Raw genomic sequence first — 17248 nt, 5'->3', positions numbered from 1 at the left:
AAAGCAAGAAATAAGATAATAGACAACTTATTGGGAAATGGGTGTTTAAAAAAACAGTATTTTAACTTCTAATTTCAAATTTGTTTGCCAAGATATCATAATAAAGTGTTTCACATATGGCTTACATTAAAATAGGAAATCAGATTTTCCGATGGTTGATCACTCGCTGAGTTTAAGATCATCATTAATTGTTGGATAGTATTCATAACAGTCCTAGGAAAAAATATGAAGAAATGTTAAGAAATGAAGTAACAAAAAGAACAAATGACTTGTATCTATGTCATAAGTTACACTTATCTTCAATCTCACTGTCTCTTGTTAATCTTTAAGAAGTTCTCCGAAATAAGACTTTACAAATCCCTTAGTGTACTGCTGCTTATAAGGAATTAACGTTTTAGTTAGACCTGTAAGAATTGATATGTTCATAATACACTTATAATTTAAAAACAGATATGCTTATTTACTAATAAAACTATATATCAATAAAACAATTGATAAAAGTAATGACATTGTTTTAAGGACAAAAGGGCATCAAAATGGTAGTATTTTAAGCAAACATTACAATTAAATATTAAAACTAGTCAAATAAAGACTAAGATACTTAATAACTCAAGTAAAGAACCAAGTGACTCTCTTTTACAGAGATCGTCAAGATGAAGGCATACCTGATTCTAGAAGTCATCATTACTAAAATGTGAATGTAGTCAACCTCTTATAATTTGGTGTGTATTGGGGGTGCATGGTAAGTATTAATAATCCAATTTTGGAGTAGAAGTACTTTGCTGCTCCCTATGCACTGTTTAAAGATGCAAAAAGCTGGTGAATGTTTATGGCCGAAAGGCTCCTTAAACATTATTTAATAATCCATGTTTGGTTCTCAGTCAAGCCTCTCGAAACTGACAGCTACAATTCCTCGACTTTTGAAAATAACGTTTCTATGACATGTTGTACTAATTCCTTAAGCCACAATGACTAAAGTCCTAAGTGACCAACTGCTAAAACCAAAAGATCTTTCTTATTCGGTCTGATACTTGGTTTTCTTGAGACATCTCCCACGCTAAAACACTTGCTCTTTTCTGAAACTCCCTCCCTCCCTGGCTTCTTTGGCTCCACTCTCTGGCCTCCCCAGTCACACCTCTCATTCTTTTTAATCTAACTTCTATCTAGTCCTTAAATTCCAGCACTCTCAGTGTTCAGTCCTTAGTCATCCATCCTTGCTATTATAACCCTCACTTCAGAAAACCTCATCTGTTTTTCCGGTTTTAACTCTCCCTGCTGATTCTCAAATCTGTTATGTAAGATCCTTATATCCTATTGCTTATTACATTATCTTCTTCATGTCCCATAAACTCCTTAAGAATAATATTCTAAATCTGAATTCATCGGCTGTTTATCCAATCTCTTCTTGTTCTTTCATTCCTACTACCTATCTTTTGGTCTAGATCTTCAGCATCTCTCAAGCGAATTACTGCAATGCACGATTTTGACAGGGATTTTGACTCACCATGTCTATGGCAGCAGGATCAAGGCATATGTACTTTGGGGGAAAAAAAAAAACTCCTCAGGTTATCTAATTTGCACCCATGGTTAAGAACCAGACTGATAGGTCTCTCTATTTCTCACCACACCCTCCTCAGTCCCTCTCTTCACAGGTGACTATCATGTAAATTTTCAAAAACCAAGTCTGATTTTATCCTACCCCTGCTTAACCCATGTATAGCAACAGACTATATCCTGCACAAGCTGAAGTCCAAACTTCTGAGTATGGAATAATAATAAGGCCCTTCATGACCTAGTACCCACCCTCCTCCTCTGCCATTTCATCTTCCCATTTACTCCGTCAGTACAAAGTTGCTTACAGTTCCCCTGACACATTGGGCTGTTTCATATGTCCATTCCTCTGCACATGCTGTTGGTCTTCCGTGACACAAACTTACACGTTTCAAAATTCAGTTCAAACATCACTTCATAAAGTCCCTTCTGTGCCAAGTCTAAGTCTATTACTGCATTCAAACAAGAATGCATTTTTATACGTGTATGCAGTCATTTGAAAAAATTAATGATTGGTAACTCTGTATGAAGTATTATCTTAGGTCCTAATTATTTAATTTAACGGGGAACAAAAAAGTCATGGTACACTGCAGTATAAACTTAAAGGTTATTATGGGTATTGACAGAAACAAGTAAATACACAGATGAATTCATAACTATAAATTGTGATACACACTATGAAGGGAAGAACGGGATGCTGTGAAAAATAATAATTTCAGAGAGAAAGACATCTGCATTATATATTTGTATATACATGTAACAGGTATATATTGAGTGCTCTTTGTGTGCCAGATGTACTACTAATTGCCAATGATATTATTATTAAACATAGGTCTGTCTGCCCTTAAGGAGTATAACCTAGAATGAGAATGTGTTCCATTTTAGTAAATAAAAAAGAGAAAAGTGTTATCATTTGCTCTGTATATATCCCAGAAGGACTAGAACCATTTTTAATGTCTTTTCCTCACAAATGATTAAACCTGAAGCACTATAAAGCACTGATTAAATAATTATAATGAAAATCAAAAGTAAGAAAAGTCATACCTAACTGGAGTCTGTGGAAGAATCATATTCACCTCTTCATCAGGGTTACTTTTCCGTGGTGTTCTTTGCATTTCAAAACTAAATAGTGATAAGCAAAGTAATTCAGACTGAAAATTCACAACTTGGGCTTTATGAGTCAAAAAAGCAGTATAATACCTTCTGTTGCCTCATGACATCATACAAAATGGTTAAGTAAATAACAGAAGTTAAAGGAAATAGATGATCCAAAAGCTGCTTACACAAATAAAATTTCTTTTTTTCATCATCTTTTTAAAGTTAGGTTTCTTTCCACTAGGTTTACAGACAAACAGGTGTGCAATCATTAAGAATTTTTCTGAAAGTGAAAGTTAGATGCTTGTTTTCTCTAGAATGTTAGATGTTAATGATATTACTAGCCAAGTTGTTCAGTATTAAAAAACATCAGTGCTCAAGTTTTTCAATCATTATGCCTTCCAAAATTTACTTTGGCTTAAATAAAATTAGAAACACTTTACCTGTGTTTAATTTTCCAAATTATATATACATATATGTATTTTAGCTAATATTAAACGATTTCATGCTTAACGACATAAAAGTAATCATACAATCATTCAAAATTTTTGTACAAGCATATCTCATTTTACTGCACTTTGCTTTACTGTGATTCGCAGAATTTATTTTTTAAAACATTGAAGGCTTGTAATCCTGCATTGTCAGATGACAGTTACCATTTTTAGCAATACGGTGTTCTTAAATTAAGGTATGTACCTCATTTTTTTGGATATAAATCTATTGCACATTTAACAGACTATAGTACAATGTAAGTGTAACTCTTACATGCACTGGGAAACTAAAAATATTTGTGTGACTTGCTTTATTATGGTATTTGCTTTATTGCAATGATGTAGAATGGAACCCATAATATCTCACAGGTTTGTCTGCAGTTATCTTAACCATTCCTATTTTAGGATTCTATACAACAATTCAAGAGAATATACTTTGGTATTATTAAGTTTTTAAAAGATGAACCAGCATATCAACAAATAATAATATATCATGTGTAATACCTGTCTGTAGGATCAGCCTGAAGAGTTTTATCATGATCCAGAAATAATCTTGCATCTAGATCTTTGTTTTTAAGGTAAATTTCTTCATATTGTTTAGAGAGATTTTCCACCTCAAAAACCAAAAAATATTGATGATTATCCTTTTCATGCCATTATATCTCAGTATACATATTTAAACAATTTTTGTACCTAGAATATCACCTAGTTCTACATTACATAGACTTCACATGCAATATAAACAAAGGCATATATCTAAAAGTGGAGTATTTTAGTGCAAAAATAGCACGCTTTTTTCAATTCTAATTTTAAATCTTGTTTTACGGATATATCCCATACTTTATCTAGACAAGAATCACCAACACTACAAAACAATACTGAGATGGAAATGTAGACAAAAAAAGATATATAATCACTTAATTGCCAAGATTCTCCATTCTATACATCTTTCACTTTTAATCTTCTACTCTACTTACCAATATAAAATAATTTTTCAAACACTAACAAATCTTACCTATCTTTTCTAAATCCTTTGGTTTACTCATGCTTTCTTTAGTAACATATCTTGGGCATATAATCTCAATTAATTAGCCTAATTAACATACTTGCACAATTTATTTCCAATCTCAGATACTTTTCCAAATGCTAGAATCAATAATTCTTTTATCAGTCCTGGGTTCATAATTTTCCAATCATAATGTAAAAACTAATGCCTCGTAGAAAATTATTTAACATGCCTTCTTCTGTGACTTTCTAATCTGAGAATGCTAAAACTGCATTCTAAAAGGAGTAGTAGGAAGAAATTCATTTAAATGTAAACTTTGTGCTTGCCTGCATAAGTTTTTTAGGGAAAGCAGGCATTCCTATTTGTTTAATCAATGTTTCTGCCCTGTCTCAGTGAGGCACTCAATATCAACAGGTTATTGACTAGTAGCCGTTAGTGCTACATAATGTAAAGTTTATCTTGAATTTTCTAACCTTGTAATCCTTTCAAAGGGAAAAAAATTACAAATGCCTAAGATCCTTTAGAGTTGTAAATACCGTATTTTTTGATATGTAAGTTGGTACCAGGACTCAGTAATACACCATCCGGCCCGTTCTGGCTTCTTTAGTGCCATGTCTTACCAGTCCCTGCTCTGTATCCCAACTTTAAGGAGTTAGCTGGAGTTCACTGAACAGATGATACTATCACATATCACCGTGCCCTTGAATCTATAATTTCCAACTCCTGGAAATGCTACTTCTCATAAATCTTACTCCACTCAGAAATCACATCATCTCCAAAGAATTTCGTGCAAAATCTACCTGGCCCGATTTGAATTAGGTACCCCTCCTCTGAGACGTCACCACACCCTGTGTACACATCTATTAAACTCTTGTAGACTTCTATTAGTAATGTTCTACGTATGTCTCTCTCTTCCACTAGCATCATAAGGACAATGACTGTGAGTTAAATCTCTACAATGACAACATGTAGCACGACGCCTGGCACATGTTAAGCACTCACTGAGTAACTGATGAATAAATTAGTTAATTCAAGGACTAGCTACCAACTCAGGTCACAGAATCAGCAATCTAGCTCTCTGATTTCATGTCTTTTGGTCTTGGTGACTGATGCTCAGTCAGTTCAGTTCAGTCACTCAGTCGTGTCCAACTCTTTGGACCCCATGAATCGCAGCACGCCAGGCCTCCCAGTCTATCACCAACTCCTGGAGTTCACTCAAACTCACGTCCATTGAGTCGGTGACGCCATCCAGCCATCTCATCCTCTGTCGTCCCCTTCTCCTCCTGCCCCCAATCCCTCCCAGCATCAGAGTCTTTTCCAATGAGTCAACTCTTCACATGAGGTGGCCAAAGTATTGGAGTTTCAGCTTCAGCATCATTCCTTCCAAAGAAATCCCAGGGCTGATCTCCTTCAGAATGGACTGGTTGGATCTCCTTGCAGTCCAAGGGACTCTCAAGAGTCTTCTCCAACACCACAGTTCAAAAGCATCAATTCTTCAGCGCTCAGCCTTCTTCACAGTCCAACTCTCACATCCATACATGACTACTGGAAAAACCATAGCCTTGACTAGATGGACCTTTGTTGGCAAAGTAATGTCTCTGCTTTTTAATATGCTATCTAGGTTAATCATAACTTTTCTTCCAAGGAGTAAGCTTCTTTTAATTTCATGGCTGTAGTCACCATCTGCAGTGATTTTGGAGCCCCCAAAAATAAAGTCTGACACTGTTTCCACTGTTTCCCCATCTATTTCCCATGAAGTGATGGGACCAGATGCCATGATCTTAGTTTTCTGAATGTTGAGCTTTAAGCCAACTTTTTCACTCTCCTCTTTCACTTTTATCAAGAGGCTTTTTAGTTCCTCTTCACTCTCTGCCATAAGGGTGGTGTCATCTGCATATCTGAGGTTACTGATATTTCTCCCGGTAATCTGGACTTCCCTGCTGGCTCAGACGGTAAAGCGTCTGTCTACAATGCGGGAGACCGGGTTCAATCCCTGGGTCAGGATGATCCCCTGGAGAAGGAAATGGCAATCCACTCCAGTACTATTGCCTGGAAAATCCCATGGACAGAGGAGCCTGTTAGGCTACAGTCCATGGGGTCGCAAAGAGTCGGACATGACTGAGTGACTTCACTTCACTTCACTTCACTTCAATCTTGACTCCAGCTTGTGCTTCTTCCAGCCCAGCATTTCTCATGATGCACTCAGCAAATTTGGAAAACTCAGCAGTGGTCACAGGACTGGAAAAGGTCAGTTTTCATTCCAATCCCAAAGAAAGGCAATGCCAAAGAAGGCTCAAACTACCACACAATTGCACTCATCTCACATGCTAGTAAAGTAATGCTCAAAATTCTTCATGCCAGGCTTCAGCAATACGTGAACCGTGAACTTCCTGATGTTCAAGCTGGTTTTCGAAAAAGCAGAGGAACCAGAGATCAAATTGCCAACATCTGCTGGATCATGGAAAAAGCAAGAGAGTTCCAGAAAAACATCTATTTCTGCTTTATTGACTATGCCAAAGCCTTTGACTGTGTGGATCACAATCAACTGTGGAAAATTCTGAAAGAGATGGGAATACCAGACCACCTGATCTGCCTCTTGAGAAACCTGTCTGCAGGTGACTGATGCTAGGTGTGTCTAAAACACTGCTTCACCATTGAGAACTTGCTCTTCATCATTTAGGCATCCTTTTCCCCACAAGTTACCACATAAAGTTCTCAGCTGTTCTGTTCTCACTGAAGAGCAAGACATTTGAGGCAAAATGTGAAAAGAAATAGATGGATGGCATATCACTATGTTAAAACATGTCTACAATATAATCACAGTCATTTCAACCAAAGCTATTTCCAATTAAGTAGCCAAAAGAGGAAATTCCCTGGCAGTCCAGTAGTTAAGACTTGGTACTTTCACCACTGGGGCCCAGATCTGACCCCTAGCTGGGGAACTAAGATCCCACAAGCTGCATGGTACAGCCAAGAAAAAAAAAATACTCAAAAGGATGTTCCAAAATTCAGTAATGCCAATAATGTTGATGGCATTAATCAAGGCTTCTATGCTTAAAGAAGCATAATAAAGAAAATCAGAATAAATTACATTGCAGAAATTTAAATATTTAAGGCATTTAGAAGTTCAAAAGCCTACATTTTGATTTTTGAAAAATTTCAGTACAAATCAATGTCTAGTGCAAATGTTAAAATGTTGTTTATATATACATTTGAGCATATATTACAAAGGGCTTTTCTGTTACTATATAAAATTGATTCGCCACAATTCTACTTAGATTCTTTCCTTGAGTGAAAAATATTTAATACATAGTAAAGTAATATGAAATTTAGACAACTCTTCTTCCCTCCCCAAAATCCCGAAACATATTAACTTTTTATTACATTTTCGTTCAGATTACCTCTGGAAGTCCATTAGAAGCTACAATTCCAAGAGAATTCATAAAAGGTATAAAATTTTTGAAATAAACATTTTTCACCTGAAAAAGATAAAGTTACAACATGACCATTGAAATTTTTAAAAACTGATTTTTTAACTGCTTTTGACTGGTTTTTTGACTGTCGCTATTAATACTGGAATGAGTGAACTGACATTTTGATCAATAAGTTACATTCAACTCGGTGTGATGTTTATTTATGATTAATACAATTATTCACTTTTAATTTATGTGAGGCAGATTTCAGGTCCTAAAATGGAGGTGCAGGGGCCAGTTGTTAATGAAATGAAGAAGAAAATCCATTGAAACCAACTTCAAAATCCCATATTTAACAAGTGGTGAAAAGATCAGAGGCTCAAAAAAATTAAGCAACCTGAGCAAAGTTACAAAGCTAGGAAGCGACAGAGCTGGAATTGAAACCCAATCTGCCTAGCATCAAAGCCAGGCTCTTTAACTTCGCTACACTGCCTCTGATTTCTCCTCAGAGAGTATTTTTGGGCCATTTCATACACATATCATAAAACTTAATGTATACTGAGTCAATTATTTTAGCACAAATTTAGGAAAAGGACCTGCTTTTATAAGAAAATAATTTCACATACATATACCTGATCCAAACTTAGGATGACAATTTACAAAGCATAAAACAGATGCTCAGACCCTGTTGTCAGCTATGCCATGGGAAGAAACCAGTCACTGCTCACACTTCTCTAAAGAAGTTTCTCACAAAGAAACAAAACACTGCATTTCTCTACATTTTAAATTACAGTGTGCTAAGTAAATATTGGAGAAGGCAATGGCACCCCACTCCAGTAACTCTTGCCTGGAAAATCCCATGGACGGAGGAGCCTGGTAGGCTGCAGTCCATGGGGTCGCGAAGAGTCGGACACGACTGAGCGACTTCACTTTCACTCTTCACTTTCATGCACTGGAGAAGGAAATGGCAACCCACTCCAGTGTTCTTGCCTGGAGACTCCCAGGGACGGGGGAGCCTGGTGGGCTACCGTCTATGGGGTCGCACAGAGTCGGACACGACTGAAGCGACTTAGCAGTAGCAGCATACCTCTTCAAAACTGAATGAAAATGCTTTGTTTGGGACTTACGCAGTTTCATACAAACCTCCCCCCCTACATTTAACATGGATAATAAAGACCATATTTGGAAAACCTGGAATTATATCTCTGACTATTCTATACTGACAAACTGTCATAGAATTGTAAGCAACTTACTTTTCTTCATATAACTTCCTTTACCAACTTTGGAGTCTGCATTTGTTAAGGTAGAAATAATTTAATATGTGCCTATTAATCAGTTCCTATTTTCTACTTCACAAATAAGCTATAAGAATTAAGCTTCTATAATACTTAGTATTGTTTTCCAATTAATTCCCACTTAACTGGAATAATTATAATATGGGTAGTTCTATTTAACCAATTAGTATGACTAACCAATAATGATATGACCATAAATATAACTAACCAACAGTTATATAATCATAAATGCTATACACAAATAATATTACCTATTTTAATGTATAAAGTATCAAATTAATTGATATAAATTACCAAAGCTATTGATCACCTACACTTTATAAGTCACTGTTACATCATAAATTATGAAAGAATTATTTAAAAGGAAAACATGATTTATTCCTGATTTTTGGCAAGCAATTATATAAGGAGTTCTGAAATCCACAGGTTTAACCACCAGGAATTAGAAAGCTGCCTTTATTTATATTCTTTATCTTGAAGGACTAAGCAGCAGACTGGAGTTAAAAAGAAAAAATTTCAACTACATTTGTCACCTTATTAGTGAAGATAATATGTTATTCTAGAAAAGTAAGAGTATATTATTATGTGTAAAGTTGATACATCTACATGTCTATACCTATATATTTGATGAAATTAACAAAACTCATAGTGCCAAAATTCAGACTTGATAAATCACTCCAATACTTATTAAACTAGATTTTGATATCATACCCCCATTCTTTCCCAGAGTTGACAGAGAAATTTCAAAGATGCGACATTTCATACAGTGAATTGTGGACAATATAATAATCTATGAGAGAAAGAGCGTGGCACAGTGAAAGCAGCACTGGTGGCAGATGTTCCGAAGCACACACTTTGTTAGTAATCAGCTATCAGTCTCTAGAAGCTTGTCTGCTCATTAGTAAAAGGAGGCCAAGTACATTAATTCCAAGATTCCTTCCAGTTCTAACATTCCAGATTTTATTAACAAGATAAGCAATTCCTGGGTGTTCAATGTATCCTCTACCAGTCATTAACATATGGTGTGATACTTAGAAACAGAGTAATTAATCAAGACTGAACAGAAGTCTGGGCTTCCCTGGTGGCTAACAATAAAGAATCTGCCTGCCAGTGCAGGAGACGCAGGTTTGATCCCTAAGTTGGGAAGATCCCTGAAGAAGGGAATGGCAACCCACTCCAGTATTCTTGCCTGGAGAATCCCATGGACAGAGGAGCCTAGTGCACTACAGTCCACAGGGTTGCAAAGAGTTGGATACAACTTAGCGACTTAACAACAAACAGAAATTTAACCTTGGTATCACTTATCACTAAAATCAAAACAATAGGGTTTTCTTAGTAGCTTACTCTAAAACATTAGGAGTATCAATAACCACAGAAGAATTAAAGAACAAATATATTTGAAAACTACTGCCTTAATCATGTACATTTCAGTGATTCCAGAATAAGGGAGCTATTCTCTTTAAAATCAAAGTAACTGAAAATGAAAATTAAGCTTTTTCTAAATATTTTGCTACTGCAAAAGAGTTGGCACTAATTACAAAAAAGCAAGCTCATCATGAAAGAATCATATACTGTTAGGAAGAACTTACATCTAAATCTACTGTAACTATTTTAAAGAAATCATGAAGTTAAATTACCTCATCTATATTACATTCATGTTCTTTACAGAGAACTTCAATAATTCTTGTATCATTTTCTAGTTGTTTTGCTATCCGTGCACTCCTGTTCTGACCTCGCCTTGGTGTTCGAGGTGAACCATTAATAGGTATTACAGCTGTTTCTGTAAAAATGGTAAATTAGATAAGAACAATTGCACATTCCACTGTATAAAATAATGAAGTATTCTAATTATAACTTGGAAGGTTGGAAATAATCTTGGTAACATTCTGCTACTTTTACTTATTAGGCTTCATGAAAAAGCTAACAGCTTCATCTATTTACTGAATATCTATTATAAATTATATACTGGTAATAGTTTTTGCCATCCCTATTCTCTTCTGCCCCCAGCTGGTCCAAAACGAAACCTAAAACTCCATAGACAAATATGAAAAAGGCAAGGGAAATAGCCAACTTATAAACTAATTTTAAGTGTATTCTACTCAGTTGGTAAGGGGGGAAAAATGTTTCCTATCTTAAAAGAATCTTAAGAATGTTAAGCATTATTTATGGATTCACTTTCAAGGTAAAGTATAAAAATAAGTTTTAAAAATTTTAGCAAATGCCATATAAATTATGATGATTAAAAAACATAAGCATACAAATATAATAATGTGACACTAAATTGTGATTTCAGAAAAAAAATCCCCTGGATTAATTTGAGCATTTTCAATTCAAACTGAATATGGATTGAGCTATTAAAGAGATTATAGATGACTAAGTATAAAAAATATTAACTGCCTCTAGGCCCAAAAAGAAACTGAGAGGACAGAGGAACATGTTAGACTATACCATAGGATGCAATCAGTAAAAATTAAACCATGGAAAAGTCAAGAGAAAAGGCCACCTGATTATTTAATAAATAAATTACAAGAAAAAAAAGAGAAAGATAGATGGAGGAGGAATATTTTAAGTCTTAAAGTCGTATCAATCAATCACAAAGTATAGATGTTATTTAGATTCTGATTTAGTCAACCTATAAACATTTTTAATTACTTTTATAAAACAACTGAAAACATGGGCACCTACTAGATATTTGGTGGAATTAAGGAATCACTATATTAACTGGTTTTTAGGTATGAGAATGGTATTGTCATTATGCTTTTCAAAAAGACTTTATCTTTCAGGGATATATATTGAAATTTATAAGGATGAAATGGTATGCAAAAATGTGCTTCAAAATAATATTGCCGGTAGAACTAGGCAGTAGATAGGACTATGAGTTGATCAAAGTTATACACTGAGGGCAGGTGATAATCACAGGGGGGCTTACTATATGATTTAATTATGTTCACAGAAATTCTTCTTAATAAAAAGCTAATTAAAAGTTTACCATAGACTTCAGTTTGATACCTTATCCTGGTTTCTCCTTTAACATGGCACTTGGAGAATTAACTGAATATCCAAATTATCCAAAAGCACAAAAGCTGTCAACCTAAAATTACATTCTTCATCAACTTATTACAGTTATAACATATTTTAAAAGTGAGGAAAAGGCATACAAAGGAAATTTTTAAAGATTCGGGAAGTTTTTGAATATATTGTTTTGTATTTTTTTCATTTTGCAAGTGGTTTCTGCTAAATGACCTGCCTTTTCTGTCAAATCATGTTCAACACATTTTCAAAATTCTGCTCCAGACTTCATTTTTCTATGAAGTTATCGCTCATGTAGATTAATTAGGCTTCAGCTTTTCAATCACTTCGATACTTTGAGACTTACATGTTTTGATCTGTCCTCTATTATTTTTAGTATTATTAATATTTTATCATTTTAGGAGCAAGGACTCAGTTAAGCTTTAAGTTCACATTTTTCTGTAGTATAACAAGTGTTTTTTTAAATCCTACTCTATATGCCACCAAAAGAAGCAATTTCATTCTAAGAGGAGTATACTTATCTTTGCTTAATGCTATCTAATTATTTCAGTAATAGTTATTATTTAACTACACTTTCCATCTCATTACCCTCTGAAGTGGATCAATTACAGTTCACATGCCAGAAAACAAAAATCAGTCACATAATCATTATGGCATCCAATAAAAAAATGTAGTTAATCTGTTCCTGTAGGATGGGCCACCCTTTCCTATACAGTTTAGTTCATATCTGTTCCTTGCCTATTGATTTTCTCTTTACTGGGTATGCCCTCCCCGAACTTACCACAACCCTCAAACCCCAACTACCACTTCAACACTCAACTCAAATGCTACCACTTCAAATGGCCTTCCTTGGTCTTTCTCAGCTGGGAAGACTCTCTCATCTCCTAAACTCCCATAGTATTTGCTGTATTTTGGCCCAGACCAGTTTCAACCATATACTCTAAAAACTTGCTTACTTGTCTGATCTCTTCTTCCATATCTTATGCTACTTAAGAGGAGAGGCTATGTCTGACTTTTTTATTATTCCTTTGGCTCTAGAACTATGTTTTGGATCTAGGAGAAGTCAATAAACAACTTTGAATGATGAAGTAGGAGGGGTATAAATTAAAATACTCACTATATGGTTCTTTGAGCAATGCAGGAGGTGAGAGTTTGATAAAATAGTCAAGGACACACAGCATTAATTGAAATGAGATCACCAGATCATCTTCCATTTGTAATACTTGTCCTGAAAACAAAAATGGTCCACATTTTAAGGTAGAGATTGAGATATTAAGTCAGGAAAAATTGTGGACATGGGTGTATCCATATACTCATGATTCAACAATCACTAGGAGCATGTTAAAAATCATTTTCTATATCCCTAGGTATGGTGCAAAAATTTGTTTATAATACACTTAGAAGTTGTTAAGAAATGCCATAGAGGTAAAGAATATCAAGAACCTCTAGTTAAAAATAGTAGCGTGAGGTCAGATCAAAAAATCTCTCTTCCAATACCTAACAAAATGAAAAGAAAAATAGGTACTGGTTAAGTTCCAATAACAATACTCAGAGCATCCTTATCTTTCCCCTCTTTTTACTTAGAGGGAATAGGTATCACTGATGAGAGAGGGGAAAATGGAGGAAGTAAACAGCTACACCAACTCTGACAAACACAAAGACTCCAGTATAATATGCTGAATTAGGGGACAATCTGAATCCTAACACACTCCTTTTATGCAAACAGGACAAGTGCCTGTTTTACAGGTCATTCTAACAAAAACCTCAGAACAATGACTCATATCATTCCAGATGAGGTCCTGACTTTCTCCCTCATCCTTTAAAAGTAAGTATAATTTTTTTTAAAAAAAGACTGCTTTCATACAATAGCTCTTTGGAGAACACAACAAGTCACAGATAAAGTGCAAAGTGAGTGAAGGGAAATGCATTCACACTACATCAAAGAAAACAGAACATCAGGTCAGAGAGGCCCAAATAAAGTCCTAGCAACAAGGTGGATGGAAAGAGAGTGGGAGGCACAGTAGTTATGCAAACATACTAGAGAAAAGAAAAAAGAAAATTAAAAAATAGAATCACGATATAAGAAGGGGGGAAAACTGGGTAGAGAACCCCATCTTGAAGATAGAAAGAAAGAAGAAAATGTCCCGAGTCCTTGCACAGAGAACTCAAAAGAACACGAATTACATAAAACAAGGAGCTAGATAAGGTAAGGAAAAACTCAAGACCAAGCAACAATTACAAACATAGAAGTAAAGTTTGAAATGAAAATAGTACATAAGAAAAAGACCAAAGGTTAAAATAACATTACAGAAGACAATAAATAGGGAGGACAAAACCAATCTAAGGTAAGACAGTGGGTGTTCTCAAAATTTAACAGAATAATATCTTAAAATGTAGCATGCTAAGATTTCTATGACATGAAGAGCAGAATCTTCAGGACATGATTCATAAACAGGCCAAACATAGAAAACAGGGCACCAAAAAGCTTTTTTGAAAAACTCAAAAATGGTAAAATCTAGACAGCTAAGGATAGATCAAAATAAAGAACTCAGAAATGGAGAAGCTATGATATAGGAGTGACAAAAAGCTAGTAATTCATTTAAACACATAAATGAGATAAAATTAATCTGATAACTATAATTACAGAACAGAATATAACCTTGGATAATGCAATGATAATAAAAAATAAGCAAAGCAGAAAGGAGGAAACAGGAAGGTGACATGGAGAGGATTCTTTTTCTTCAGAGCAGACTAATATATATCGCTTTAACTTATAACACAAAGTTATATAAAAGAGATTCCAACCTCTTAAATATTTTCATAATGCTTGAGAAATATTTTAGAAAATATTGCTTAAGTGATAAGACATTCAGATAAATTTAAGCAATTCCTTCCTTTTCTGTTTATTTTCTTCTATAAAATTTGAGTACAATTAATTTTTACATTTTAAATAGCACAATACTATGATCTTATTTTTAGAAAATTATATCTCCTTGTGAATGCACTCATCCACCCATCTATTTTAATCAGCATGTCATTTCAGATGTATTTTGTGCATACACATAATTTTGATTATTATTTTAGGTGGGTTCTGGGTAATTTTTCTAATTTTCTTTGCATTTCACTGTATTATTGAATTCTTTATCACGAGTATACATCATTTTTATAAAAACAGTAACATTACTCTTAAAAATAGAAAAGTAGGAAAGAATGAAAAAATATTAGAAAAAGAAGTGAAATGAGACATTTTCAAGGTTGCTTCCAGTACCAGAATTATGAATTTGCTAACAGTTAAAAAATGACAAGAACTGGAGGTAAGGAGGAGCAACACTGAACTGAATTAAAATTTTGAGCTTACTCAAAAGAAGGATCAATTATTACATTTGAAACATTAGCATGTAACAATGACTTTACCTTTAGCTAATAAAAATGTGATCCAAGAAACTTTTAGCACCAACATAGAATTTATTTCAGTGGATATCCTAGTAAACAGGAAAAAAAAATTAGTTTTCCAAATATACCTTTTTCCCCATGTTTTACAATTACAGACTACAGTTGACTGCATAATAGAATACAGTCCATTTTAAATGCACAATTTACACATGAATTCAATTTTGTCTCAATTTAGTTTGTGTTTTTACCAAGTTATTTATATTTTCCCATGGAGTAGTATACCTTTTCTAAAGAAAATACTGAATAACTTCTATTGCAATCTAAAAATACGCTGAGGAAGTGGTAATAATATGACATACTTGGTTTCCAATTAATTCTTTTCTGCTGTTTTCTAATTAAAATCAATTTTATGTGAGCAGAAAATACACAGGTTTGGGTGACTCTAGTTTACCAGTTTAACACCATGCCCTCATAAACTTTAGGACTTCCCTGGTGGCTCAGACGGTTAAGCGTCTGTCTACAATGTGGGAGACTCAGGTTCAATCACTGGGTCGGGAAGATCCCCTGGAGAAGGAAATGGCAATCCACTCCAGTACTCTTGCCTGGAAAATCCCATGGACAGAGGAGCCTGGTAGGCTACAGTCCGTGGGGTCGCAAAGAGTCGGACACGACTGAGCGACTTCAGTTTCTTTCTTTCCTCATAAACTTTAAATCCTTCACTTGTTGGAGTTAACAAGTGGAATTAGATTAATAGAGTTAATTAACAAATATACAATTTCTGTTTGTATCAATTGTCTTCAGTATCATTATTTCTGCGGGGCAGAAAATCTCATGTATTACTCATTATGTTTTTCTCAGTTTTTTCTGAAAAAACAAAAAAAAACAAAACAAAACTGTAGAGCTCTTACAATGGTATACTGCTGGAATATGTATCATATATTTAAAAAGACTATTTGGAAATTTAAATATAGACATTCATGTTTATTCTTACACAAAAATTATGCTTTAAGTCTTAGTTAATAAAATGTCTGTAATACACCCTCAATAAAGATTCTGTCAATGAATTAGCATTTTTCTCAGAGTTGGTAAAAAAAACTGCTCTGAATCAACTTCTCCCTTTAGTTTCCAACTAGTTCTCCCTTACAGTAAAAGGCAAGTATCTCATACCACTTTCTTTGTGAAAAGATAAATAATCTGCACAGGGCTTAAATCTATGACCTTAATTTATGAAGTAGTGTGAAATAAGCAATCAAATCAACCCTGAAATTATCAATGTGTTTGGGATTGTTTCATATATTAAAAAACCCAAAAAGTGAAAAATAACATGCTCTGAGGTACTTACGAACTGCTGGGTTGTGTCAAATATATAAGCTCACATGTCCTGAAAGGAAGAAATAATTATGTTAACATCATGGCTTTTTTAAAAGTTACTTTTAACATTTTTTCATAATTTAGAAGTCAATTTTATACTGCTTTATTCATCCTATTTTAAGAAGGATACGTGTTTTAAGTACAGCATTACAGAACAAAGTTAAAGTAGATGTTTCCAATTTATGACATTCCATACATCCCTATAATATCTAGTTACAAAACAACTCGACTCCATGTGTGCATCTGTAACTTGGAATACATTCTGTAACTGAATCTTGATCTGGTTACAATCTCACACCAGCTCATAAAAGCTTATTTAATAAAGTCTTGCTGAAATAACACAACTGAAAAGTACTACTTAATGGAAACCTACTTATTTAGGGCAGTGACTTCCGGAATGGTGGGTAGAGTAAGGATCTTTACAGACCTGTTCCCTAAAATAATAACTATAATTGGTAAAAAACTATTTCTGAAAAACCATGTAAAGTCTCTGGAAATTTTTCTAAGGGCATACAACAAAAAAGGGAACATATCTTCAAGAAAATCTAACAAATCTTGATGAGAACAATGAGTCTGAGGAATTCAATGCAAAACTCATTTCTT

General features: G+C 34.3%; 1 protein-coding gene across 2 annotated transcripts in view; it reads right to left on the bottom strand.

The window, feature by feature from the left end:
- The window catches only part of RB1 (RB transcriptional corepressor 1), a 118708-nt gene that overhangs the window by 67839 nt on the left and 33621 nt on the right, over positions 1-17248 (bottom strand). For both annotated transcript variants that reach the window (XM_052649984.1, XM_052649985.1), the window contains exons 5-12: positions 16617-16655; positions 15296-15363; positions 12999-13109; positions 10489-10631; positions 7545-7622; positions 3642-3751; positions 2596-2673; positions 126-213 (exon numbers count right to left, since the gene is read on the bottom strand). In XM_052649984.1, coding sequence (XP_052505944.1) covers positions 126-213; positions 2596-2673; positions 3642-3751; positions 7545-7622; positions 10489-10631; positions 12999-13109; positions 15296-15363; positions 16617-16655 — 715 coding nt within the window. The remainder of the gene's footprint in view (positions 1-125; positions 214-2595; positions 2674-3641; positions 3752-7544; positions 7623-10488; positions 10632-12998; positions 13110-15295; positions 15364-16616; positions 16656-17248) is intronic.

The sequence above is a fragment of the Budorcas taxicolor genome, chromosome 12 (genome assembly GCF_023091745.1).
Source record: "Budorcas taxicolor isolate Tak-1 chromosome 12, Takin1.1, whole genome shotgun sequence".
Classification (NCBI taxonomy): domain Eukaryota; kingdom Metazoa; phylum Chordata; class Mammalia; order Artiodactyla; family Bovidae; genus Budorcas; species Budorcas taxicolor.
Note: the sequence above shows the minus strand (reverse complement) of the source record. Positions and strands in the feature narration are given on the sequence as shown.